Source organism: Megachile rotundata, chromosome 12, assembly GCF_050947335.1.
Source record: "Megachile rotundata isolate GNS110a chromosome 12, iyMegRotu1, whole genome shotgun sequence".
NCBI lineage: Eukaryota > Metazoa > Arthropoda > Insecta > Hymenoptera > Megachilidae > Megachile > Megachile rotundata.
The window spans coordinates 11877607-11904946 of record NC_134994.1 but is presented as its reverse complement, the minus strand read 5'-3'; the positions used below and the strand labels follow the sequence as shown (position 1 = coordinate 11904946).

The window sequence follows — 27340 nt, the reverse complement described above, 5'->3', positions numbered from 1 at the left end:
TTTGTTAGAATTTCGTATCTCTAAACCTTCAAATTCAAGAACTGCAAACTACATATCCAAATGATTATAAATCATTTCATAAATCACCTCGAAATTCCTAATTTATTTTCAGCTTTTACAAATTTCCAAAAATCTCCAAATATTCTCCGAAATCTTCAGAAATCACAGTGAACCTTAACCTCCCTAAAACAGTTAGATTTGCTCTCGACTGTACACGAGAGCAACCGAAGCATTAAAGATTCGCAGGCGTAGAGCAACTTCTAAAACAGAGTTCCTCTGCAATTACGAACAAGCACAGCAAAATCCTGGCAATTGGATTCGGGATAATTGCAATATAGGTAGGTCTCTCCAAAAGCGTCGAATCGAATGAAACTTTCATTGATCTCATTTAAAGCATAGTTTACTCGGTAACTCGTTTCATTTCATTGAAGTACGAGAAATCTATGAAAAACATCAGTGAGGTTGATTAAAACATTCATATCTCATTCGTGAAACGCGTTATCGAATTTTCGCGATTAAATTTGAAAATGAATTTCTAAATGAGAATTTATTCGAAGCTTGAAATATAATTTTATATATTACGTATAAATGAGACAAGACTGTTGGAAGAATTGTCAAAAATGTCGCCTTTTGATGTTTCTGTTAAAGAATCATACTTTTTTAAAATAGGCTAAAATCTTTAGAAAAATTGTCAAAGGTGTTGACTTTTTACTTTTTGTTAGACTATCAAACTTTTTTAAAATAGACAAAATCTTCAGAAAAATTGTCAAAAGTGTCGATTTCTGGTGTTTCTGTTAAAGAATCATACATTTTTAAAATAGGTTAAAATCTTTAGAAAAATTGTCAAAGGTGTTGACTTTTTACTTTTTGTTAGACAATCAAACTTTTTTAAAATAGACAAAATCTTCAGAAAAATTGTTAGAAGTGTCGATTTCTGATTTTATTCAAAGAATAAAATTTTCTTAAAATGAGTCTCCGAATCCCTCAGAAACCTTGAAATGGGTCAGCACCCTCAGAAACATTGTCAAAATTGTCAAAAACCCCTAAGGTGGATCAGTGAGCATATGTAGAGGGCATATGTGAAGAGCATATGTAGAGAGCATATGTAGAGACCATATGAAAGAGTATATGTAGAGCTGCATTTGTAGAGAACATATGAAAGAGTATATATAGAGCTGCATTTATAGAGAACATATGAAAGAGTATATGTAGAGAGCATATGTAGAGGGCATATGTAAAGAGCATATGTAGAGAGCATATGTAGAAAACATATGAAAGAGTATATGTAGAGAGCATATGTAGAAAACATATGAAAGAGTATATGTAGAGAGCATATGTAGAAAGCATATGTAGAGAACATATGAAAGAGTATATGTAGAGAGCATATGTAGAGAACATATGAGAGCATATGTAGAGAACATATGAGAGCATACGTAGATAGCATATGTAGAGAACATATGAAAAAGTATATGTAAAGAGCATATGTAAAGAACATACGAAAGATTATATCCAGAATATAAAAATACCCCCTGAATTTTTATTTTTACGACCAACACATATTCCTCAGCACACATCACATGTCATGTAATTTAATCCCCAATCCGATCGAACCGAATTCGTTTATCATAGAAGTTCGCGGTATCAGAGCCCCGTTATCAGGTAATCATCTCTGGGAATCAACCGCGAGAAGAGTAATTCGAACGAATGCAGAAATCCAGCAGAGGTGAGGCAGCTAATACTGTTAAGACCTACAGCAACGGTCTGTGTATTGGAAATCAATTGTTGCGGTGAATGCGTACACGTGGATGTGTTTTATCGTGACGGGCTGTATTTCGACGAAATACGACAAATCGATCACCGATCTATTTCATGGAACGACGCTTTTATCGAGCGTTGCCATCCACACCGGTGATATATCATGGCCTCTGGAATTCTCGGGATAAATGTACGGGCGCTGACGCGGCGTAATAAGTCGTCAAGGAAATTATGGACGTTAGATTACGTTTTAAAGAGATAAAAACAGATTAAACTGTTGGGATTTACGTTGTTAAGGAGATCAAGAATTTTGGGGATGGTGATTTGTTGTTAAACTTTCGTGGAATTTATTGTGAATGATGATTTATTAGCTGGTAATGTTCCACTAAATTTTGGTGCATTTTATAATTATGGTGATTGGTGATCTTTTAACTTCATGTTAATAAGAGTTCTTTGAGTACTATATGTTATTACAAATATTTACAATATTTTTATATACAGTATTTTACAATATTATATTTTTATTTTTATCATGTACAATATGCTTTTAGAAATTATTTCAGTGCATAACATTAATAAAAATTATATACAATACGTTATTAAAAAAATGTATACAGTATAAAGGATTGCTTATGTATATCAACGATAAAAATTATTTACAGTGCATTATTAAAAATTATTTATATAACAAAATATGTCGTTAAAGATTGCTTTATATGATATGTACGTATCAATGATTATTTATTTGCAATAAAAATTATTTATATGGGAAAAGATCGTTCATGTAGAATATTTTATTGAAGGTTGGTGGACACTTCTGAGTTACTAAAATAAAAATTCGAATTGTAGATGAGTACAAGGAAGCTTTCGTGTCTGTTAATTAGCTGATTCCATCGAATCGGATGAATATTAATGGAAGCTCAAGCTTTCACACTTCACCTCCTCTGCCGCGGTGCATTGGTTAAACGAGAAAGATGAAAGATCTAACGCGATGAAATAGATAATCCATCGCTGTTAAGAGCCGTAGCATCCATAATGAGTTTCTGGATTAACTTGTATACTTCATTAATGAAACTACGAAAGTTAACTCTTGGGTAAATGACGGGACTCGAAAACGAACTAAATGAACCAAATATAATTCATGAAGCACCAAAATTTTATAATAGATGTACTCTGTAAAATAGAATATGTGTATAATTTATGATAGATCAACTTCTATTAACCATCACCATATATTAACAATAGCATCAACATCTATTAAAAATAATATGACTACCTATTAACAATAATATCATTTTGATTTAACAAAAATTCGAGACCCATTTTTACTAAAAATATTTCATACGAGATTAATCGCTAGAAGCCCATAAAGTGTTTAACCCGTTAATTGTCACTGCATCTAATTTTCATGTCAAGGTGGTGGTAGCTTGTTACGTTGCGGTTTGAAGGATAAATCAATTGATGCACTTCGGTAACAGACGTGTCAACTTAGGTAAACGGGTGTTTGCCCAGGTGTTCTCGATTGAGTTTCCAAGAGAAACGACTATAAGTGGATAGATACTCTAGATGTACTGGGCCAACACTTGTGGCGAAGATAAACCTCTAGCCCGGAACACATTAATCCGAGGAAACAATCTCATTTCGTTGGAAGGCTTTCGGAAAAATTGCTTGTGGAGGATGTCTGATGAATTTTCGAATTTGACGAAATATTGTAGAGATAGGATAAACAATTTGTTAGTTGAACATATCCTGACAAGATATACTAACTGTATGTCACATCATTTGGATTGTATGTGCATTTCAAGAAGGATAATCAAGTTGGTATAGTTATTTGATTTTGTTCTGACGATGTACACTAACAACACATCACATCTTTTGGATCATACATGAATTTCGAGAATGATAATCAAGTTGGTATAGTTATTTGATTTTGTTCTGATAATGTACATTAACAACACATCACATCTTTTGGATCATACATGAATTTCGAGAATGATAATCAGGTTGGTATAGTTATTTGATTTTGTTCTGACGATGTACACTAACAACACATCACATCTTTTGGATCATACATGAATTTCGAGAATGATAATCAAGTTGGTATAGTTATTTGATTTTGTTCTGACGATGTACACTAACAACACATCACATCTTTTGGATCATACATGAATTTCGAGAATGATAATCAAGTTGGTATAGTTATTTGATTTTGTTCTGATAATGTACATTAACAACACATCACATCTTTTGGATCATACATGAATTTCGAGAATGATAATCAGGTTGGTATAGTTATTTGATTTTGTTCTGACGATGTACACTAACAACACATCACATCTTTTGGATCATACATGAATTTCGAGAATGATAATCAAGTTGGTATAGTTATTTGATTTTGTTCTGACGATGTACACTAACAACACATCACATCTTTTGGATCATATATGAATTTCGAGAATGATAATCAAGTTGGTATAGTTATTTGATTTTATTCTGATAATGTACATTAACAACACATCACATCTTTTGGATCATACATGAATTTCGAGAATGATAATCAAGTTGGTATAGTTATTTGATTTTGTTCTGACGATGTACACTAACAACACATCACATCTTTTGGATCATACATGAATTTCGAGAATGATAATCAAGTTGGTATAGTTATTTGATTTTGTTCTGACGATGTACACTAACAACACATCACATCTTTTGGATCATACATGAATTTCGAGAATGATAATCAAGTTGGTATAGTTATTTGATTTTGTTCTGACGATGTACACTAACAACACATCACATCTTTTGGATCATATATGAATTTCGAGAATGATAATCAAGTTGGTATAGTTATTTGATTTTGTTCTGACGATGTACACTAACAACACATCACATCTTTTGGATCATACATGAATTTCGAGAATGATAATCAAGTTGGTATAGTTATTTGATTTTGTTCTGACGATGTACACTAACAACACATCACATCTTTTGGATCATACATGAATTTCGAGAATGATAATCAAGTTGGTATAGTTATTTGATTTTGTTCTGATGATGTACATTAACATCACATCACATCTTTTGGATCATACATGAATTTCGAGAATGATAATCAAGTTGGTATAGTTATTTGATTTTGTTCTAATGATGTGCTCTAACAACACATCACATCTTTTGGATCATACATGAATTTCGAGAATGATAATCAAGTTGGTATAGTTATTTGACTATGTTCTAACGATGTACACTAACAACCTATCACATCCTTTAGATCATAAGTGAATTTCAAGAAGGGTAATCAGATTGTTATAGTCATTTGACTATGTTATAACGATGTGTTCTAACTTCATATCATTTGGATTATAAATGAATTTCAAAAAAGATAACTATCAAATTGTTGTAGTTACTTGATTATCTTCTGACTACATGTACTAACTGTACAACACATCATTTAAATTACAAATAAATTTCAAAGAAGATAATCATCAGTTGCTGTAGTTACTTGACTATGTTCTGTCCACATGTGCTAACTACACATCATATCATTTAGAGGACAATTGAATTTCAAGAATGATCATCAAGTTGCTCCAGTAATATGTCTCTAGTAGTAATCCATGTCACATGATTTACACCATAGATTAATATTATTTCCCTCAAAACAGATATAATTCCCAAAATGCTTAAGCAACTCCACAACAAAAGTATACTTAAAAGATGCTTTCTATCATCACAAACTGTCGAATAAATACAAAAGTGTCACCTACCAACGTTTTATCTCACCACACGTTTTTGTTGTTGTCGTTCAGAGTTCAGAAATCAACCGGGAATTTTATGGTCACCAGAATGTGTTCTGCAACTGAAAGAAAACGTGGCACCTGTTTTACGACACACGTGGGAATCACGATGTGGGCGTGGATAAACTGTTTTGAAGTTTACCATTTCACTGAAATTTACGCATTCGTGTATACCATTCACAAATAACATTTGTATTATTTATATTCTGTGATCGACCCGTTGTTATATTAAGCTTGCAATAACAAACTCTGAACGAGATACCGAAATGATTCTATTGAATTATTTACAAACTTCATTAATTTTTTAACTCTTTTAAACTTGCTTTTTTAACCTTGTTTAAGAAAAGTCAAATAGTAGAAGTATCAGTAAGATGTAAATGTAGCACGGAAACAAGAAGAGATTCTGGTAAAATTGTGTACAAATGATCTTCTGAAACGGTCGACAAAACGAGTTCAGAAGCTAGCTCAGTTTTTGCTCTGGTTTTATACCTTGCAGTTCTTTTTGGACAACTTTGCTTGGACGTGACTTCACCTCTGGATGTTTACTTGCTTTTACACTGTTTTGTGAGTGAAATGGTTCTTCATACTCGGTTGCTGTGTTTCAGCTAATACTCATGTTTTATTTATGCATTAGTGGTGAGGCGGTAAATTGCGTTAATAGGAGCTGAGATTCATGGAGAAACGAGGTTTAAAATTTTGACTTTGAAATTGGGAAGTTTGGTAGGGGGTTTGGTAATTTGGAAATTTGGGGATTTGGGGATTTGGGGATTTGGGAATTCTAGGATTTGGGAATTTGGGGATTTGGGGATTTGGAATTTGGGATTTGGGATTTGGGAATTTGGGGATTTGGGGATTTGGGAATTTGGGGATTTGGGATTTGGGAATTTGGGGATTTGGGGATTTGGGGATTTGGGGATTTGGGGATTTGGGGATTTGGGGATTTGGGGATTTGGAGATCTGGGGATTTGGGGATTTGGAAACTTGGAGAATTGGAAATTTGATGAGTTGGAAATTTGGAGAGTTGGAAATTTGAGAGATTGGAAATTTGAGAGTTTGGAAACTTGAGAGATTGGAAACTTGAGAGATTGGAAATTTGAGAGATTGGAAATTTGAGAGTTTGGAAACTTGAGAGATTGGAAACTTGAGAGATTGGAAATTTGAGAGATTAGAAATTTGAGAGTTTGGAAACTTGAGAGATTGGAAACTTGAGAGATTGGAAATTTGAGAGATTAGAAATTTGAGAGTATGGAAACTTGAGAGATTGGAAATTTGAAAGATTGAAAATTTGAGAAATTGGAAATTTGATAGATTGGAACTTTGAGAGTTTGGAAATTAGAGAGATTGGAAATTTGGGAAATTGAAAATTGGAAAATTGGAAAATTGGAAAATTGGAAATTTGGAAAATTGGAAATTTGGAAATTTGGAAATTTGGAAAATTGGAAAATTAGAAATTTAGAAATAACACCCATCTCAAGTTATGAAATTGAGCAATTGATTTTTCATCAATCTACTACGCACACGTCATTTGCATGCCCATACATAGCGCCCTCGGGTCACAGTCACCCTGCTTTAGCATATCGCAAACATTTTACCTGCCTGAAACAAAATATTTTCAAATCATTAATATCGTTAACTCGCAATTAAAATTATTGCATTAAACACTGAATGAATAAATTCCTCATTGAACAATTCTATAGAACATTTTATTTTCACTTCAATTTCTTTTACAAGGTGCATGAATATGAATGATAATTGATAGAAACGATGGCAACGTAAACATTTCAATCGGTGTGCAGGGAACGAGTATTCTGTTTTTACGACTGTTAGCTTGTTTATTTAATTCTATTGAAAATACAGTCTGATTTACGTTAATGAAGTGTGATCGATCTTCCGATAGTGACGCTGAAGTACTGGAATATGGGCGAATTTATTGAAATTCGTTACAAAAACAAGTCGATATAATTACAGGAATATACTGTACTTATATACTGTATTTATTTACCGTATCACACCGATGTGAATTGGTATTTGCAAATAATTATGTACTTATTTACTTGCAATTTTTTAATTTACCATTAACACGTGTAACTCTATCAGAAATAACCTGAAAAGTGAACCAAACAAAAAAGCAATATCCCCACTGAAAATTACTGAATCCTCTTAAATTTAAATTTTTGTGCTCACACAGAGGACTTTTTTGCACCATAACTTTTCAGAGGGTAAAAGCGAAAGGAAAACAAATGTGCTTCGACCCACCCTACTGTTCACCCAAACAGCCATTACAAGACCAAAATATCGAAGATAACATTCGATTCACGTCTCCTTGAAGAATTTAATTTCAAGATCTACATTGCTCCGCGTGAAGTAACTTTTCTTCGGAGAACTGCTTAGCAGAAGGGATCGATCGGTTACGTATTCGCGACGTGACTGAAAATCAAAATGTAGGATAAGAAACTGTTCTGAAAGAGATAACCATCGAAAGAAACCAAGATTACAGGATTCCGCTTCAGCCGGTTGGATATTATCGATGTTGAAAGCAATCCTTAAAGATAAAAGTGTGAAGTACTTGTTCATCGAACAGTATTCATTATTGGGAAAAATAAAATATACTGATCGAATTGAGTAACCTCCTCCTTTTTCGAAGTCGATTAAAAAGTAATTTGGATCAATTTCTTCGAGTAATCTAACCTCGAATAAGGAGGTAGCCTCAAATACCGAGGAGTTTTTTAGCTCTGTTGCACGTAGAAACTGTAAAAAATTACGTTGTAAGGGAAGCAATAACATAAAGTCAATGAAGATGCTGAGTAAACTGTTTTATGGCAACATCATTTAAGTTAGCACGTTTCGTGGCACGTGATCTGTGAATGATACAAGATGGCTGATCGAAATAAAACTTTTATTTACAGAGCAAGTTCATCAATTCTGATAGTCTTCCGTGTTTGTGTTATAGATGTTTTAGTTTATTTGTTTCTGAATTGCGTGGTTCATTGGGGGTGGAGTCATATGGGGAGTACTGGTGGTTTTATTTAATTTGAGAGTTGATGAATTGAAGGGGATATTTGGGGATTTTGGGATTTGGGGATTTTGGAATTTGGGGATTTGGGAATTTGGGATTTGGGGATTTTGGGATTTGGGGATTTTGGGATTTGGAGATTTTGGGATTTGGGTATTTTGGGATTTGGGTATTTTGGGATTTGGGGATTTGGGGATTTTGGGATTTGGGAATTTGGGGATGTGGGGATTTGGGGATTTGGGGATTTGGGGATTTGGGGATTTGGAGATATGGGTATTTGGGGATGTGGGGATTCGGGGATTTGGGTATTTGGGTATTTGGGGATTTTGGGATTTGGGATTTGGAGATTTGGGAAGTTAAGAATTTGGAGATTTGAGGATTTGGGAATTTGGGAATTTGGGAATTTGGGGATTTGGGGATTTGGGGATTTGGGGATTTGAAGATTTGGAAATTTGAGAGGTTGGAACCTTGAGAGATTGGAACCTTGAGAGATTGGAACCTTGAGAGATTGGAACCTTGAGAGTTTGGAACCTTGAGAGATTGGAACCTTGAGAGTTTGGAACCTTGAGAGTTTGGAAATTTGAGAGATTGGAACCTTGAGAGTTTGGAACCTTGAGAGATTGGAACCTTGAGAGTTTGGAACCTTGAGAGATTGGAACCTTGAGAGTTTGGAACCTTGAGAGATTGGAACCTTGAGAGATTGGAACCTTGAGAGTTTGGAACCTTGAGAGATTGGAAATTTGAGAGATTGGAACCTTGAGAGTTTGGAACCTTGAGAGATTGGAACCTTGAGAGTTTGGAACCTTGAGAGATTGGAACCTTGAGAGTTTGGAACCTTGAGAGATTGGAAATTTGAGAGATTGGAACCTTGAGAGATTGGAACCTTGAGAGTTTGGAACCTTGAGAGATTGGAACCTTGAGAGTTTGGAACCTTGAGAGATTGGAACCTTGAGAGTTTGGAACCTTGAGAGATTGGAACCTTGAGAGTTTGGAACCTTGAGAGTTTGGAACCTTGAGAGATTGGAACCTTGAGAGTTTGGAACCTTGAGAGATTGGAACCTTGAGAGATTGGAACCTTGAGAGTTTGGAACCTTGAGAGATTGGAACCTTGAGAGTTTGGAACCTTGAGAGTTGGGAACCTTGAGAGATTGGAAAATTGGAAAATTGGAAATTTGCAAAAATAAAAATTTAAAAATCTTACAATTCCATAATAAAAAATTGTCTACTACTCAATTCTCACAAAACAACAAATTTTATACACAACGGTCTCCTACATAAAATACTCCATATCTCCCAGTTCTCCCCAACTCCCAACACTATTTCCAACACCGTATCTCCAATATTCATTAACCTCCATGTCAATCGTCCCTTGTAGTAATTTTTAATTCCAGATGTTCAATCTAAGATTTGAATCGCGAACGAATAAAGATGGTTTAACCTTGATAGTAAATGACTCGAGATCGAGGGATCACGCAAACAGAGCAGTAATTAACGGCGGATCAATACATCTTAGTTTGCACCGCCTCGACCACAACACTGGAAATCTGGTAGCATAATCATTTCTCGCGTTAACAATTAAATATCTGTCGTGGAACACCGCTTAAACTTCAGATAAGCTAAATAATGGTGGGCTGTCACTTCACTGTTCGCATGTTCAATTAATTTCCTTGGACTAATTTGATTTTCGACTGCGATAATTTCGAGTGAAGAATTAATATGTACATTAATTGATGTTTTATCATTCGCTTATTTATTTTTCATTTTTAATTTTTGAACGAGTGTCTAAAATTAAAAGTGTCTCCCACTAAGAAGCTCGTTTTAACTTGAAAAAAAATTGTAAATAATGTTCCAAAACTATTTTAAAATATTTCACAGCTGATTTCAGTAAATGAATATAAAAAAAAATTCTTAAAGGTGAAAATATTTAAAAAAATGACGACCTTCACCGGAAAAATTCAGAACTTTTTCCGGTTTTAAAATATGAAGAGCTAAAATTTTGCTGAGCATACTTGAGGTGGTTTGAGAGAAAAAATACAGGGGTTTCAAAAAATTTATTCAGATTTCCAGGATATAAAATGGCTGAAGTTGAAGGTAAATTAAAAGGGTTGTTTCATACCCCAGTGTAAGGGTTAAGGGTTAATGGTGTATCCTCGAACACAAATAATTACGTAATATTTTAGCTTGTAGAATTTTTCTTGCAGGAAAATCTTTTTAAGCGCACTTCTGATGCTTCCGTAGAGATTACAGTTGCAGAACATTGAAATTGATTTGACTGAAAGTTTTGATTACATTAAATATTCAATAAACGTCGCCATTTTCCTCGAACGAGGCTTTTATGTAATACATGTCACGTAGTTAATTATAATAATCAAACTTGCTATGTTACACCTTGTGATAAATTATCTGTCAAAGAAAATGTCTGCGCATCTCAAGCACACAATTTTCGTAGTTTAATTTATATTTGAGAAAGTTAATTTCTGTTTGTGAATATTTTTTTGTTAAATTAACAAATTTTAGAATTTTTGTTTAAATTTTCAGGTGTTTTTTATTTCTGTATTTTTTAAGTTCCATGTTTCTCAATTTTTATATTTTTAATTTTTTTAAATTAATGCATTTTTACATTTTCATAATATCAAATTATTATTTCTGTATTTTCAAAATATTAAGGTTAAAATTAAGAAATTTTCACTTGCTTAAGTTTTGAATTCAGTAATTGTATTATTGTCACATTTATAAAATTCTAAATTGCTAACTTTGTGGATAAATTAAAAAATTTTGAATATTTCTAAAATGGTGAAATTTTTAGCTTATAAGCATTCTCAGGTTTGAGTTTTTATATTTGTTGATTTGCTGCTTTGTCAATTTTATTTACAATTTCAATTTTGTTCACAATCTTATTTACAATTTTATTCATAATTTTACTCACAAACTTATTTACAATTTTATTTATAATTTTATTTTTAATCGTCTTTAAAATCTTATTCACAAATTCATTTACAGTTCTCACAATTTTACTCGCTGTCAGTCAAAATTAAATTTATATATAATCATTGAAGTTCATAGTAAAATGTCACTAGATAAATGTCATTCAAAGTTGCATCCAATTGAACTTTAAAAATAAATCACTGCAAAATACGTCAATGACGTAACCACCATAATTCGATGTTTTTATCCAAAGAAAATTTCCCAGAAAGATATTTTTATTAGCAATACAGTTTTTCGTCAAACAAGACAGCCCGAACTTTTATTTATTTTCATCGTTTATTAACATTCAGTTAGTCAGTTTTCTACACCGAATACAGGTTTGCTTACCCCTCGTAAAAGCAACTTCGTCATCAGTCTACGTAAATACCACGATAAATTGGCTTTGATTATCGTCGCGATAAAATCGGCTTTTAATCATCACAACTTCGACCAAGCACTGAAAGCGACGGAAATAATTTAACAACCTTGATGATGACACACGTAATCAGCCGTTCGTAAATGAACACCCTTGTTGCCTGATTCTTGCTACTTTACCAAAATACATATTTTGTATACCTCAAAAGTGAAACCACAAATAATTTCATTTACAAAATATTTTCGAAGCAGAATAACATTTATAACATTTTACAGAGGTAGGATACAAAGTTATAGTTGTAAAAGAGAATATTTTGAGGTTAGGTTCTTGTCGATTCGTGAACTCACAGTTCGAGTGCAACAAATCTTGCTCGAATTTTTACTACGTTTCAGTTTGAAGTTTGAGACCAATTATAATTTGCATAAACACTGTGTTAGGATTAGCTCCAGGAAAATAAACTGCAGTGCTGAGGTGAACGGAAAATACTTTAATAATATAAAAATGTCTTTACAAAATGCGCGGTGCTTCGTAGACGAAGGTAAAACTGTAACTGTAGGACAAAGCATCGTGATGCGTGTTCGGACGCGCATAGCGCAGTTCATTTGTTTTGTCCGTTACTTCCAACACTCCCCCTCAAAACAAGGATGTACGCTTATCGCTGATGTATACAATGTTTCGCTAATTAATTACTACAACGCATTTATTTACAATGTCGATCGTTATACATAAAAGACGCGGTACATTTCTGATGACGCGGGCCGGTTAAACCTTTTGTTAATACGTCCGCGATCTGATCGTTTGACGCTTTGTAAAAAACTTTTATTTCGCCGTCCTTTAATTTTTCTCTTACAAAGTGGTGTCTAATGTCTATATGTTTCGAACGGCTATGAAAAGTTGGGTTTTTGGCCAATTCGATAGTACTCTGATTGTCGTTGAATATCGGTACATGTTTCTGCTTAAAAATTCCTATGGCCTTTAAAAAACTTTGCAGATGCACTGCTTCTTTCGTCGATTCCGACAATGCCATGTACTCCGCTTCCATCGTGGAAAGCGCAACCGTGCGTTGTTTTCGCGATTCCCAGCTTACAGGTCCGCTGTTTAACAAAAATATAAATCCGGTGTATGACCTTCGATCGTGCAAACTCGACCCCCAATCGGCGTCTACGTAACCCCTTAATATACCGTCGCCTTTTTGGAATCGTATCCCGCGATCAATTGTTCCTTTTAAGTAACGTAGTACGCGTTTTGCCGCGATACAATGTTGTCGGTCGTAGCACGAATTAAATTGGCTGAGACTGCTGGCCGCATGAGCTATGTCGGGGCGTGTGGCCGTAGCCAAGTACATAAGGGATCCGACGAGTTCCCTGTACGGAAAATTTTTAACGTCGGCGCTTTGTTTTTCGCATTTGGTTAGTTTCTGGGAAGGATCAATCGGTGACGTCACGGGATTCGAATTTAACATGCCGAATTTTTCTAAAACTCTTTTCGTGTACGCGCTTTGCCGCATTTTTATTTCCGTACCGTTGTGCTCAAATTCGATACCCAAACAATGTCCGATCTTCCCTAAATCCGTCATTTCGAATTTTTGCATGAGTTGTTTCTTAATGCGTTCTAACCATTTAAAATCTTTCGCGGCTATTACTATATCGTCTACATATACGGCAAGAACGAGAAATTGCTCCCCCTTTCGCAATATATACACGCATGGATCAGCATGGAGGGGGACGAAATCCATGTTTCGCAATTCTTCGTCGAGGCGTTTATTCCATTGCCTACCCGCTTGTTTCAAACCGTATAAAGCCTTTTTTATTTTACATACTTTATCGCCGCTCGATAATTCGTTTAGCATTTTTCGCGCCTTATCACTATATTCTACGGGTCCGTCCGATATGATGTCGCGCAACGCGTCAGGGAGAATGTCCGGAATCGTCATGAAAATATCTTTATCGACTTCTCCATTCAAGTACGCAGTTGACACGTCCAATTGATGGACTTGCATATCGTATTCGACGGCTAGAGCTATTATCAATCGTATCGAGCTCAATCTCGTAACGGGCGCGTGCGTTTCTTCGTAATCTAAACCCGGGCGCTGAGCAAAACCGCGTGCGACTAAACGCGCCTTCCTCCGCGTCACCTGTCCGTCGGTGTTTATTTTGTCGCGGAGAACCATGCGACACCCAATGACTTCGCGATCACGAGGGCGTTCAACGATCTCCCATACGTCGTTCTTTAACATCGCCGCTATTTCTTCCCGAATCGCGACACGCCACTCCGTTTTATCCGGGCCGGAAAGCGCGGTTTGCAGCGGTATCTCGGCCATACCAGCTGATTCCGTCGGATGCGAAGATACGGCGTCTTCGAATAATTCGTTCTCTCCTTCAGATTGAGAATCACTTTGAATATCGTTTTGAGTTTCGACCGTACCGCGTACTTTTCTCGGCCTACCACGGCTCCCGGTCCGGATAATTCGTGGCCTACCTACCCGGTACCTGACTTCGTTCACGCGTGTCGGAATAGAATCGGACTGTTGCGAAGGATTTATGGGCACTTCAACGATACTATTCTCGCGATCGATTGTTTGACTATCGTTTCTCAACTGATCTCTGCTTTCCGTGACTTTCGAGGTTGTTTTATCATTTTGAATATCTATCTCTACATTGTTGTCGGAATACGAATTCTCGTTTCTCGCTCGCTCTTCGCAATTTATTTTCAGTGGCCCTTTTAACGTCTCGTCTGCCGATTTTACATCTCGAGATATATCGACGCGGTTCTCGTCGGGAAGCCATATTCTAAAACCCTTTGTTTCATCCGAATAACCGAGGAATATTCCCTCTTGCGCGCGCGGTTCGAATTTCGACTTTTGACGGTCTCGAACTCGGGTTATGACCTTCGAACCAAAAACCTTGAAATACGACGCGTCCGGTACTTTACGTGTCCATCGATAATAAGCGTTGTCGCCGTCGAGAGCGCGAGACGGTAGTCTATTACGCGTATAATTCGCGTTCGCTATCGCCTCAGCCCAAAATCGCTTCGACAGTCCCGCCTGGAGAAGTAAACATCGCGCCGTTTCAACTAATGTTCGGTTTTTACGCTCGGCTACACCGTTTTGTTGAGGCGTGTGCGTTACGGTCAATCGTCTTTTAATGCCGCACGAATTTAGGTATTCGTTAAACTCATTACTGAGAAACTCGCGACCATTATCAGACTGCAAATACTTTATTCGCGCGCCTGTTTGATTTTCAGCGAAATTTTTAAACTTTTTAAAAACAGATAACGCTTCGCTCTTTTGTTTCAAGAAAAAGACTTCGCACCATCGCGTATAATCATCGATGAATAATATAAAATATTTCGCGCCGCCGATCGATTCGACGCTCATCGGTCCGCATATATCGGTATGAACTATCTCGAGAACACCTACGGCACGGTTCGAACTTTTTGGGAACGGTAATCTTGTCATTTTTGATCGCAAACAGATTTCGCAAGTAGGTAGTTTTTCGTCTTTTCCGAAGGAAACGCCGCGTATACTTTTATCGCGATTTATTTTTCGCAAACTTTCCTCGTTAACGTGACCGAGACGCCGATGCCACAATTCCATATCATTTACCGTTTTTAAATTTGCATCGCTCACAAAAAACGCGGATTGTGCATAATATAAATTATCGCGTCGGTCAGCGGTGAAAATTGTTTCCCCGTCGGGCGCAAACACGGTGGCGTTATGCTTTCTAAACAGAACACTGCATCCCTTATCGGTAATTTTCGCGACCGACATAAGGTTCATGCGAAGGTCGGGAACGAACAACGCGTCGCGGAGTTCTATAGTTTTTCGCGAATTCGAGTCTTTTATGGATAATCGCACTGTACCTTGACCTTCCACCTGTGTTGATGCGCTGCTAGCGAGGTTTAACGTATCGCACGTTGACGTTTTCATCTCGACGAAAGAAGACGCGTCGCCGCTCATGTGGGATGAACAGCCGCTGTCGAGACACCATTTCCCTTCTGTACCCTTTTCGCGAATGCGTTGGTCGGCCTGGAAAGCGACTTCCTTCGCTCCTGGTGCACTGCTACTGGAAAAATCTTCTTTAGCCATTCCTGCAGTTGACTGCCGTTGCCCGCGGAACAGTCCGCGGCATTCCGAAACTCGATGTCCTATCTTTTTACAGCGGAAACAACGTAGTTTTTCCTTCGCGTTTTTATTCGGCTCTTCTGTTGCGGTATCATGGCGCTTCCATTGCGCTGTGTTTGACCTGTCCGGCTTGGTCGATTTTCTTACCCACATCGCGCTATCACTCGACTCTTTTGCTTTATCGGTTCGCGCAGCGCTCTCTTCTAAAATTTTTATTTTAAGCGCTTCGGGCGTCGGATATTCATCTCGGGATTCGATGGCCACCCGAAAATTTTCAAACGAACCGGGTAAACTGTACAGCAGAAGAACGGCGAGCATATCCGGGTTGATTTTAACCTCCATGTCTTCTAATTTGTCGACCGCGTCAAAGAAAGAGTTCATATGCGATCTCACGTCGTCGCCTTCTGCCATTTTTCGCAAAGCAAGCTGCTTCAATAGCGTCGCTTTTCGCGCCGGACCTTTCGACTGGTAAATACCTTCTAATTTCTTCCAGATCTCGTTCGATGTCTTGCAATTTTTAATTTGTTTAATTTCGGACGGGCTAATTGCTAATATCAAATCGGATCTTGCCTTTGCGTCCGCTTCGTCCCATTGTGTTGCCGCTTCGCCCTGAGTTACGTCGGGTCGTATTTTATTGCCATTAACGTACTTCCAGTTGTCGTTTTTTATCAGTAGAGCTTCCACTTGAATTTTCCACGTGTCGTAATTGTCTTTTCCGAGTGGTTCGATGCGCACTGAAGTTGAGGAACTCATCTTGACAAAAACTTTAACTTTTCACAACTTTTCACACTCACTGCACTATCGCGAATTAAATTCGTCGTACTAAAAAATGTTCGTTTAATTTTCCACACGCGACCAGAATGTGTCTGGGCCCATAACCTGTTAGGATTAGCTCCAGGAAAATAAACTGCAGTGCTGAGGTGAACGGAAAATACTTTAATAATATAAAAATGTCTTTACAAAATGCGCGGTGCTTCGTAGACGAAGGTAAAACTGTAACTGTAGGACAAAGCATCGTGATGCGTGTTCGGACGCGCATAGCGCAGTTCATTTGTTTTGTCCGTTACTTCCAACACACTGTAAAATACATATAAAATAATTTGTACAATAATTTTGTTTCGTTACTTCTTACAAGGATTTAATTTTGCGAAAATCTTTTAACAAGAATCTTCTAAATTTCCAGATGTAAAATAATTTTATTTTATTACTTTTTACAAGGATTTAATTTTGCAAAAATATTTTAACAAGAATCTTCTAAATTTCCAGATGTAAAATAATTTTATTTCGTTACTTCTTACAAGGATTTAATTTTGCGAAAATCTTTAAACAAGAATCTTCTAAATTTCCAGATGTAAAATAATTTTATTTCGTTACTTCTTACAAGGATTTAATTTTGCGAAAATCTTTTAACAAGAATCTTCTAAATTTCCAGATGTAAAATAATTTTATTTCGTTACTTTTTACAAGGATATAATTTTGCAAAAATATTTTAACAAGAATCTTCTAAATTTCCAGATGTAAAATAATTTTATTTCGTTACTTCTTACAAGGATTTAATTTCACGAAAATCTTTAAACAAGCACCTTCTAAATTTCTACATCTACAAAATAAATTCTTAAATTCTATTTTTAGATTCAATAATCAGAATTATAGAATAATTTTGAAATTCTGTAATCAGAATACGAAGTCATAACGAAAACCAAATTTTATTTCATAAAATGAGACAGAATAAAATAGCATTGAAAAGTATCGCAATACAATCTGTTTGATGTACGTTTCAATTATTTTTAATGAAACTCTGGTAGAGAGTAACAAATTAAATATGAACAGATATTTTACGAAGACTCTTGGCTACCTTTTAAGCACGCATTTTCGAACACGCCTGTCTCGGTAAAAATCAGATCCTTTTACGATAACAGGTTGCATTATGTAGACACGTAGGAAATGGTACATAGGACAGCACGGTTTATTTCCTCCGTACAACAGAATTACGCCCACGATGTACACACCCAGAAAACAGAGAATCCGAGTGATGTCAACGATGCATCTGGGAAATAAAATTACTTTAGGAACTGAGAAATGAAATCCTTGCTGTTTCACAAATAATTCAACTGGAGGTATTATAAGTATCGTGATATTTTGTGATACATTCGCGGTTTCAACTTGTTAATCCGAGTGATCTTGTAAACGGTATTAATAGACGGTAATAATTTCATTTCAGGTATGATAATATTATTAACGACGTTTCTGAAATATTTGTAATCTTTGAAGAAGGATAAAGAATTTTAAATATTGTTTTACATATTCTTTTTCGGATTTGAACGTTTATAGACGGTTTGAGATGTAAATGTAAAAATCAAGAAATATGAAAAATAAATTTATTAAGTAAATTTACTAAATAAATTTATTTAACAAGTAAATTTATTAATAGTTGAAATGTAAAAATCAAGTAGCTGAATAATTTAGTAATTTAATAATTTAGTAACTGATTAAGTGATTTAATAATGGGATCATTAGATAATTGATAAATTGAGTAATTGAGTAATTCAATAGATCAATGTTCAACAGTGGAATAGTTCAATAATTGAGTCATTAGGTAATTGAGTAATTGAGTAATTGAGTAATTGAGTCATTAAGAAATTGAGTAATTGTCTAATTGAAATATTGAAATACTAAAAAATTGAAAAATTGAAGAATTGAAGAATTGAAAAATTGAAAAATTGAAAATTTGAAGAGTTGAGGAATTGAAGAGTTGGAGAATTGAAGAGTTGAAGAATTGAAGAGTTGGAGAATTGAAGAGTTGAAGAATCGAAGAGTTGGAGAATTGAAGAGTTGAAGAATTGAAGAGTTGGAGAAGTGAAGAGTTGGAGAATCGAAGAGTTGGAAAACTGAAGAGTTGGAGAATTCAAGAGTTGGAGAATTGAGGAATTGGAGAATTGAAGAGTTGGAGAATTGAAGAATTGGAGAATCGAAGAGTTGGAGAACTGAAGAGTTGGAGAATTGAAGAGTTGGAGAATTGAGGAGTTGGAGAATTGAAGAGTTGGAGAAGTGAAGAGTTGGAAAATTGAGGAGTTGGAGAATTGAAGAGTTGGAGAAGTGAAGAGTTGGAGAATCAAAGTGTTGGGAATTGAAGATTTAGAGAATTGAAAAATTGGAATATTGAAAAATTGGAATATTGAAAAATTGAAAAATTGAAAAATTGAAAAATTGAAAAATTGAAAAATCGAAAAATTGAAAAATTGAAAAATAAAATTGAAGAATAGAGCAATACCAGACTTGCAAAATTTAAGAAATTAATAAATTCTAAAGTTTGGACATCGAAAAATATGAGAACTTAAAAACGTGAATATATAAAAACTTGACGACTCAAAAAAAAACTAAAAATGTAAAAATCTACACACATAAAAACATAATATTATTTCAAACAGCTCTCTTTCCACGCACCATAATACCTCAACGATATTACAGACCATTTATATAGTTTATCGATAACATTCCGATAATTCATCGATAACGATATCGATAGTTTCCTTTCCAATTTCCTCCAATAACGCACGATTATTTTCCTCGTAAAAACAAACGCTTCGAAATTCGAAACCGTTCGCTAATAAATTCACTTTCGTGCTTGTACCATGAATAAAATTTTGAACGTCAAGAAACCGCTCGATCGTTTCATAAATTTTCGACGAACGATGTTGTTTTCTCCATTCCCTCAGCGATCGCATTGAACATTCGTAACCTGCCTCCTTTTTCTACGAAGCTCCTTTTTGCATGTAATATTTTCCCCGGATATTTTCCCGTCAAACACGAGTACTTCTTTTTCATTAAATCGAGATCTTCCTCGTTTCGTCCCGTCCTTTTGATTCGCGTCGCCGTCGTTCACGTTCCTTCCCTGGAGACCCCGTTTTTACCAGACATAACCGACACAAAATCATCCAGTTGCTGAACTGAAATTATATAAGAATGAGAGCTTACTCCCGTAAGAAGATTCTGTTCCGATCGATCGAAACGGTCGCTGAAATTTACGGTGAACTGGAATTTATCGGAAATTTCGAACTTTATTGAACACGTGGTATCGAATTGTTCGGTGAACCACCGTTTCCGAGCTCATCAATTGCATGAATCGCACAGAGCTACCTTGCTAAAGGAGTCCACAAAATACATTACATCGAAATAATTTAATATAAATGTTCGATATCCAGTATCAAAATCGGATATTTGTTGCTGGACGAATTGACGTTCCACCACAAAGGGTGGAGGATTAAATCGAACAGTTGAGGTTATTTGCGCAGTTTTCATGGTCATTGAACTTCAATATTAATGGAATATATTTGTTTGAGAAATTATTACAATAGTCAAACCATTATGTTTTTAAAGCTAACTTTTTAGTAATGGCTTAGAAAAATTTTAGTACATTAGGGTTCTTTTATAAAGCTCGAATAAATTGTATCTTGAAAATGGTTACATGTAGAAGGTTTATAAGTTAACATTTTTATTTTTCTATAATGTTAAAATTGAAAATTTTAAGGATATTAAAATATAGATTTATGTAAATATGTATGTGGAATGCAATGTATAAAGTAGTTGACTATATGGCTGTTAACCTAACCTAATTATTATTTGTTCAGTAAGAATAATCAATTTTGTTGTTTCCTTTTTTATTTTGACAAACAGACTCTATATTTTTACTGACCTTTATCTTGCAGTTAAAAGAAATATATTAAGTTTAAGTACTTGTAATTTTTGAGGTTAGCAATAGTCTTTGTAAAATGGTTAATTGTACTTCTATCAACCTAACCTAACTATTTATTCAGTAAGAATAATCATTTTTATTATTTCTTATTTTTATTTTGATGATCAAACTCTATATTTTTACTGACTTTTATCCTGCAGTTAATAGAAATATATTAAGTTTAAGTACTTGTAATTTTTGAGGTTAGCAATAGTCTTAGTAAAATGGTTAATTGTACTTCTATCAACCTAACCTAACTATTTATTCAGTAAGAATAATCATTTTTATTATTTCTTATTTTTATTTTCATGATCAAACTCTATATTTTTACTGACTTTTATCTTGCAGTTAATAAAAATATATTAAGCTTAATTTTGGAAAGCTTTTGAGGTTAGGAGACAGTTAAAAATTTGGTAGGAACCTGGATTTAAGGAAAAACTTGCGACAGCAAGCATTAATTCTAATTAAGAGCTCTTACTTTTTACGTAAAAGATCTACAAGGGAGAAAAAGTGAAGATGAAAGCAGTGAAGACTTTCGAGGGCCAAATTGGAATTTATATTTCAATACAGAACGTAGTTTTAACTTTGAAGAATGATTACAGTTTTTAGCTTCGAAAAAGAATTATATATATTACAAAATATTTCCACTCTAAAATTTGTAATAATTATATTCTTTTTGCATAACTAAATATATTAGTAATTTCACAATAAAATATATCAAATTTATTGAACGTATAATTTGACAATAAACGAATAAGTAAATATTTTAGATAACATATCTAAAAACCTTCTCCATGGAAAAATAGTGTAGTAAGAATAGTATACCAAATATCAATAAAAATTGCTCTTATGAATAAAACAAAATAAATAAAATTGAAGAAGATACATTTCTTTCGTCCTTCGTGTCACAGTAGATTTACGCACGTGACCAGTTCTTGTTTTTGTTTCCGTCGCACATTGCTCAAAGCCATCGAACTAAAATCACCAATCAGCAATCACCATAGCAACTGCATAAATTAATCCATGATGAACGCACGGTGACGCACATCAAGATATCAGCTTCAGAGTTCAACGAGCTCTCGAGAAACCACGACGGTGAAATTATGCGCGTAAACTGCCATGTTTGGTCGAGAAATTGCGTAATGTTCAGAGAAATTTGACTCCTTGCGGAGATTTTTCTCTTGAGACACTTATACTGAACGCAACTTTTTTCGTTTAATTAGGCGTTGCTAAATTTAGCAGATTTTGGTGGTTAAGTATTTAGGAGGGTGGCTGTTTGGAGACGTGGAAGTTTTAATTTTGGAATTTTTGGGGTTTTGGGTTTTCGAGGTTGAAATTTCGAAGGGTGGAATTTTGGGAATTTGAAGATTTGGGGATTTGAGGGTTTGGAAATTTGAGAGGTTCGGAAATTTGAGAGGTTCGGAAATTTGAGAGGGTGGAAATTTGAGAGATTGGAAATTTGAGAGTTTGGAAATTTGAAAGATTGGAAATTTGGAAAATTGGAACTATGAGAGTTTGGAAATTTGAGAGATTGGAAATTTGGAAAATTGGAACTTTGAGAGTTTGGAAATTTGAGAGAGTGGAAATTTGAGAGTTTGGAACCTTGAGAGATTGGAATTTTGAGAGATTGGAACTTTGAGAGGTTGGAAATTTGAAAGATTGGAAATTTGAGAGATTGGAACTTTGGGAGATTGGAAATTTGAGAGATTGGAAATTTGGAAATTTGGAACTTTGAGAGATTGGAAATTTGAGAGAGTGGAAATTTGAGAGTTTGGAATCTTGAGAGATTGGAAATTTGGGAGTTTGGAAATTTGAGAAATTGGAAACTTGAGAGAGTGGAAATTTGAGAGTTTGAAAATTTGAGAGATTGGAACTTTGAGAGTTTGGAAATTTGAGAAATTGGAAATTTGAGAGATCGGAAATTTGAGAACTTAAAGATCTAAAAAACTGGAAGCTTAAAAATACAGAAATAAGCACATAATTATTTCACAAAAGACATTACATTATAACATTTCCAAATAAGTCCAAAAATGATTTTCTCAATAAATGAATACATAAAAAAAATACAATTAAAATCCGCATTATGTATACCAAAGTCATAATGGTTGTTTTAACAGGAAAACTAGTTTAGCATCCTGCATTAACGATTTAACTCGTTAATCGTAACTTTATAATCGTGAACGCTGCAACTTTATATTGACTCAACCGGTAATTAACGTTTCTACTTGCATGGTAGATCATGTTTAACCTTTGATTCTGCCTCAGGTTACACCGGCATAAAATATTTAACTATTGATCGTTAATTTACTGTTACTTCTATATAATGCAAGTGGTAACTATTGTTTCGTTAATTATATTAGTTAAATTATTACAGTGTATCGAACTGTTATTAATATAATATCGTTTCAGAAGAGAATGAGGTTAAGTTAGGCTAGAAATAGCAATTCATCAAATATCTGCAAATAATATATCTTTGAAATAATTAATGTAAACTACACAATTTACATATATGTAAATTTACATTGAAAATGAAGTGTAAAAATTACAGACATTTTGACAAAAGCACAAGGAAATGTAATGTAAATAAACGTCATTATAACTAATATTAATTAGTTCATTTTCTGCTTCATGTATAGAAGAAAATTGTTACTTAAATGTATTTAGATAATGTAAATTTAAGACTGAGAATAAAAAGTAGTAGCACAAGGAATCAGTGTAAAAATAATTGCAAGAATACCCCGAAATCAAGATAATGAAACACAGAGTGTAAAATCCGATTAAGCCGGATTCCAGAGCTGTCCAGTCTAACGACGTTGACCTTTTACAGATTAGAGGGTAAATCCAGGAGCGTCACAATTGAGAAGAGGAAAAGGGAGAAATCGAGGAGGACAGAAAGTGCGGGAAAATGGTTTCGTCGGCCATTTTCGGTGCGGCTGCTGGCACCGGCTTGGCCTTGGTCTTCGCGATGACGATAGTCGTCTATCGATATTACGCCGTGAAACGGAAGGGGAAGTACTGGAGCAATTTAGATCGTTGGCCTGATCCACCATCGACCGCGAAGAAACCGGAAGGTCGTCAGGAGAATTGTCAGCAACACTGTCACGACATGTCGTCGTCGCACGTGTTGAATTGCTGGCGACAACAACAGAGGAATTACTACGCGGTGCAGATTGGGGTGAGTAGAATAAAAATGTACGGGGTGTTTGACAAGAAGAGTTCAATATTTTAATACTTGATTCATCACGAATATATCGACAATGACAGACAATAAAAGATTATTATTTATGAACATTTTGTTCGTCTACATACTTGGTTATTTTTATTTAAACACCGATATGAGTTGCTATATGTACATTAAATAACAAGCATTTTGTCTACGTTGTACGACAAAAAAAGATACAGCTCCTCGTTTATGATGCTGCAAATATTCAGCACAAAATTTCTATATTTTTTCAAAGATACAAATTATAACATGAATTGCAGACCTCTTTCAAAATTACAGAAATTATACAACAAAGTTAATAGGAATTGAGAAATAAAATCATGCTTCGCTTTAAAGATGAAACAGAATTCTTTCATAATAAATTTTTCAAATTACAATACGTTTACTAATACAGTGAACAAACGAACTGCAATATATTGCAATTTATCGTGAAATTAGTTAGACTGTTTGATGATTGAAAGAATAACCCTCAATTACTGATCTACTCGCCTCTGATGAAGTGAACCTACTCACTGTCAACACGCTTCCAGCACAGTTCTAAACTGTGCTGTGTATTTACTAGACTATTTGTATTAGGGTTAATAGCATCCGTCGTTTGTCTCCGTAATTACCTTTAATCTTTACCGAGTACATACACGTATCGCCTTATATTTATTGTTGGCAATCGCGTTATTTTAACGCAAAAATTGAGCCGAACCTTTTAACCTTTTTCGATCGGAAATCGAATATGATTTGATATTCCCTATAGTGTCATGTATGTAATTTATATATCTAGAATTACCACTCGTTGTATCGCCACGTGCAAGATTTTCTCGCGCTATATTATAACGCGTGGGATTGTTACAAGTAGAATTTCCACGCGTTATATCGCCAAGCATGGAATTGTTATAAATAGAATTTCCATGCACTGTATAGCCACGCGTAGACTTGCCTCGCACTATATCGCCACGCGTTGACTTGTCACGCGCTATATTACCACGTGTAGACTTGTTTCGCGTTACATCGCCATGCGTAGACTTGCCACGCGTTATATCGCCATGCGTAGACTTGACACGCGTTATATCGCCACGCGTAGATTTGCCACGCGTTATATTGCCACGCGTTGACTTGCCACGCGTTATATCGCCATGCGTAGACTTGCCACGCGTTATATCGCCATGCGTAGACTTGCCACGCGTTATATCGCCACGCGTAGACTTTCCACGCGTTATATCGCCATGCGTAGATTTGACACGCGTTATATCGCCACGCGTAGACTTGCCACGCGTTATATCTCCACGCGTAGATTTGCCATGCGTTATATCGCCATGCGTAAACTTGCCACGCGTTATATTGCCACGCGTAGACTTGCCATGCGTTATATCGCCACGCGTTATATCGCCACGCGTAGACTTGCCACGCGTTATATCGCCCTGCGTAGACTTGCTACGGATTATATCGCCACGCGTAGATTTGTCACGTGCTATATCGCTACGCATAGACTTGACTCGCGCTATATCGCCTCGCGTGATATTGCTTCACATATAATTGCTACGCACTATACTACATCACGTGAAAATAATTTATTTTCACCCTATTAAAAAAGTTTATGAAATTTTCTTAATACAAAAAACTTTCTCCATCTTAATGAGAAAACAAGTAGAAGGATCTTCGATCTATCACGAATGCAATGAGATTAATTAAATCGAATTATAGCAATCAATATTCGAACCTGAAATATTCCAAATGAATTATTCAGAGAATATCTCGAATTTGAAGCGGAAATGGTTTAACCTCATATCATTATCGATTCATCAAAGAAAATGCGCCTAACCTTAACTAGTGCCGACCAATTAACACTCACACTGTTCAAATGAAAGGGTATTAAATTACCACGTGGATTCTGTAAGAACATTTCGTTGCATAATGTGCACATCTATTCGGGATTCTATTAGTATCCATTATTAATTGGACAACGTGCTAATTATCTAATGGGAGACAGTAGCTAATTAGCAGCAAATGTATTACTCGTACCAGTGTGTCCTATTTTAGCATCGTTGCTTTATGAAACCAATATGCGAAGCGTCAGAGACAAACCCTTTAATCGAGATCAATCGTTAATAATTGATCCTATTTTAATATTAAATCATTCTGCAACTTTCTTCATTTTTCAAATCAAAGTTTTTAACAATAGCATTATTATAGCTCGCTCGTGCAGAGGTAACTCACGATCGCTCCACTTTTCCCTTCTTTTTTATTTTACAACTTTTTTTAATTGTTTCGCGCAGTTTCTTTTGTCATTGCGATACCCTTGTACTTGCAGTCGAGCAACGAGACACGCTCTGAATCTCAATAAAACCCGACCATAAACTTCTCGACAATATAGCGACACTTTTCATTTATTACGGGAAACACCCTTTTTATGGCACTGCATTGATTTTTGCTTTGGCGAGGGTTGTTAATTATTCAGCTACGCTTTGTTTTTAATATCAAGTTTTGGTCTTCGTTAGGAGACAAATATTCGAACATTAATATAAATTCTTTAATTTATAATTTTTTTAATTTAAATGAATTCAACGAAGTATTAAATATTCAATGAATGATGAGCAACCATTTTGATCTTCGTTAGGAGACAAATATTCGAACATTAATATAAATTCTTTAATTTATAATTTTTTAAATTTATATAAATTCAACGAAGTATTAAATATTCAATGAATGATGAGCAACCATTTTGATCTTCGTTAGGAGACAAATATTCGAACATTAATATAAATTCTTTAAATAATTTTTTAAATTTATATAAATTCAACGAAGTATTAAATATTCAATAAATGATGAGCAACCATTTTGTAATGCCTTCGTCATACTAAGATGTAGATGTTTAGGTTTTAATATTACTGTTTAAATATTTTAAGTGCTATTCGCTTTGAAACTATTATATATGATACTGTTTATAAATTACATTTTTCCTGCAACAATTTTTATCGTAAATTGCTGTAATGTAAATACACATTATTCCTCATATGTATCCGTAATGTGACACTTATTATATGTATATAAAATACGGTGTTTATGATAAACACATTTACCACATGGTATTTATGATATACATTTTTCATAATAGTTTCTGAGGATTTTCCTTGTTTTATCCGGAACTCGCCGACGGCGTGAAATTCAATTTTCCGCGTGCTTGACATTTTCTTCCCGATCGATTTCCTTATTAGATGATAACTCGTAGATTAATTAACCGATTGGGTTTGACTCTGGAATCTGCATTGAGGACACATAATAGAATTTCATAGACAAACTAGCTTCTCTTACCACTCATTGTCTCATTTGTTACATTACTCTATTATTAATTTTATTTTCATTTCA

At 34.9% G+C, this 27340-nt stretch overlaps 1 protein-coding gene across 8 annotated transcripts in view; it reads left to right on the top strand.

Annotated features, from left to right (window-relative positions):
• The window catches only part of Sytbeta (Synaptotagmin beta), a 159317-nt gene that overhangs the window by 68124 nt on the left and 63853 nt on the right, over positions 1–27340 (top strand). For 7 of the 8 annotated variants that reach the window (XR_001095598.2, XM_012282787.2, XM_012282785.2 and 4 more), the window contains one exon: positions 23588–23935. Coding sequence is in view for 6 of the 8 variants with exons in the window: in XM_012282787.2 (XP_012138177.1) it covers positions 23666–23935 (270 nt within the window). In the remaining 2 variants the exon portion in view is untranslated. Of the gene's footprint in view, positions 1–23587; positions 23936–27340 lie in introns of those variants that run through there. The other variant, XM_012282790.2, reaches the window with a different exon arrangement.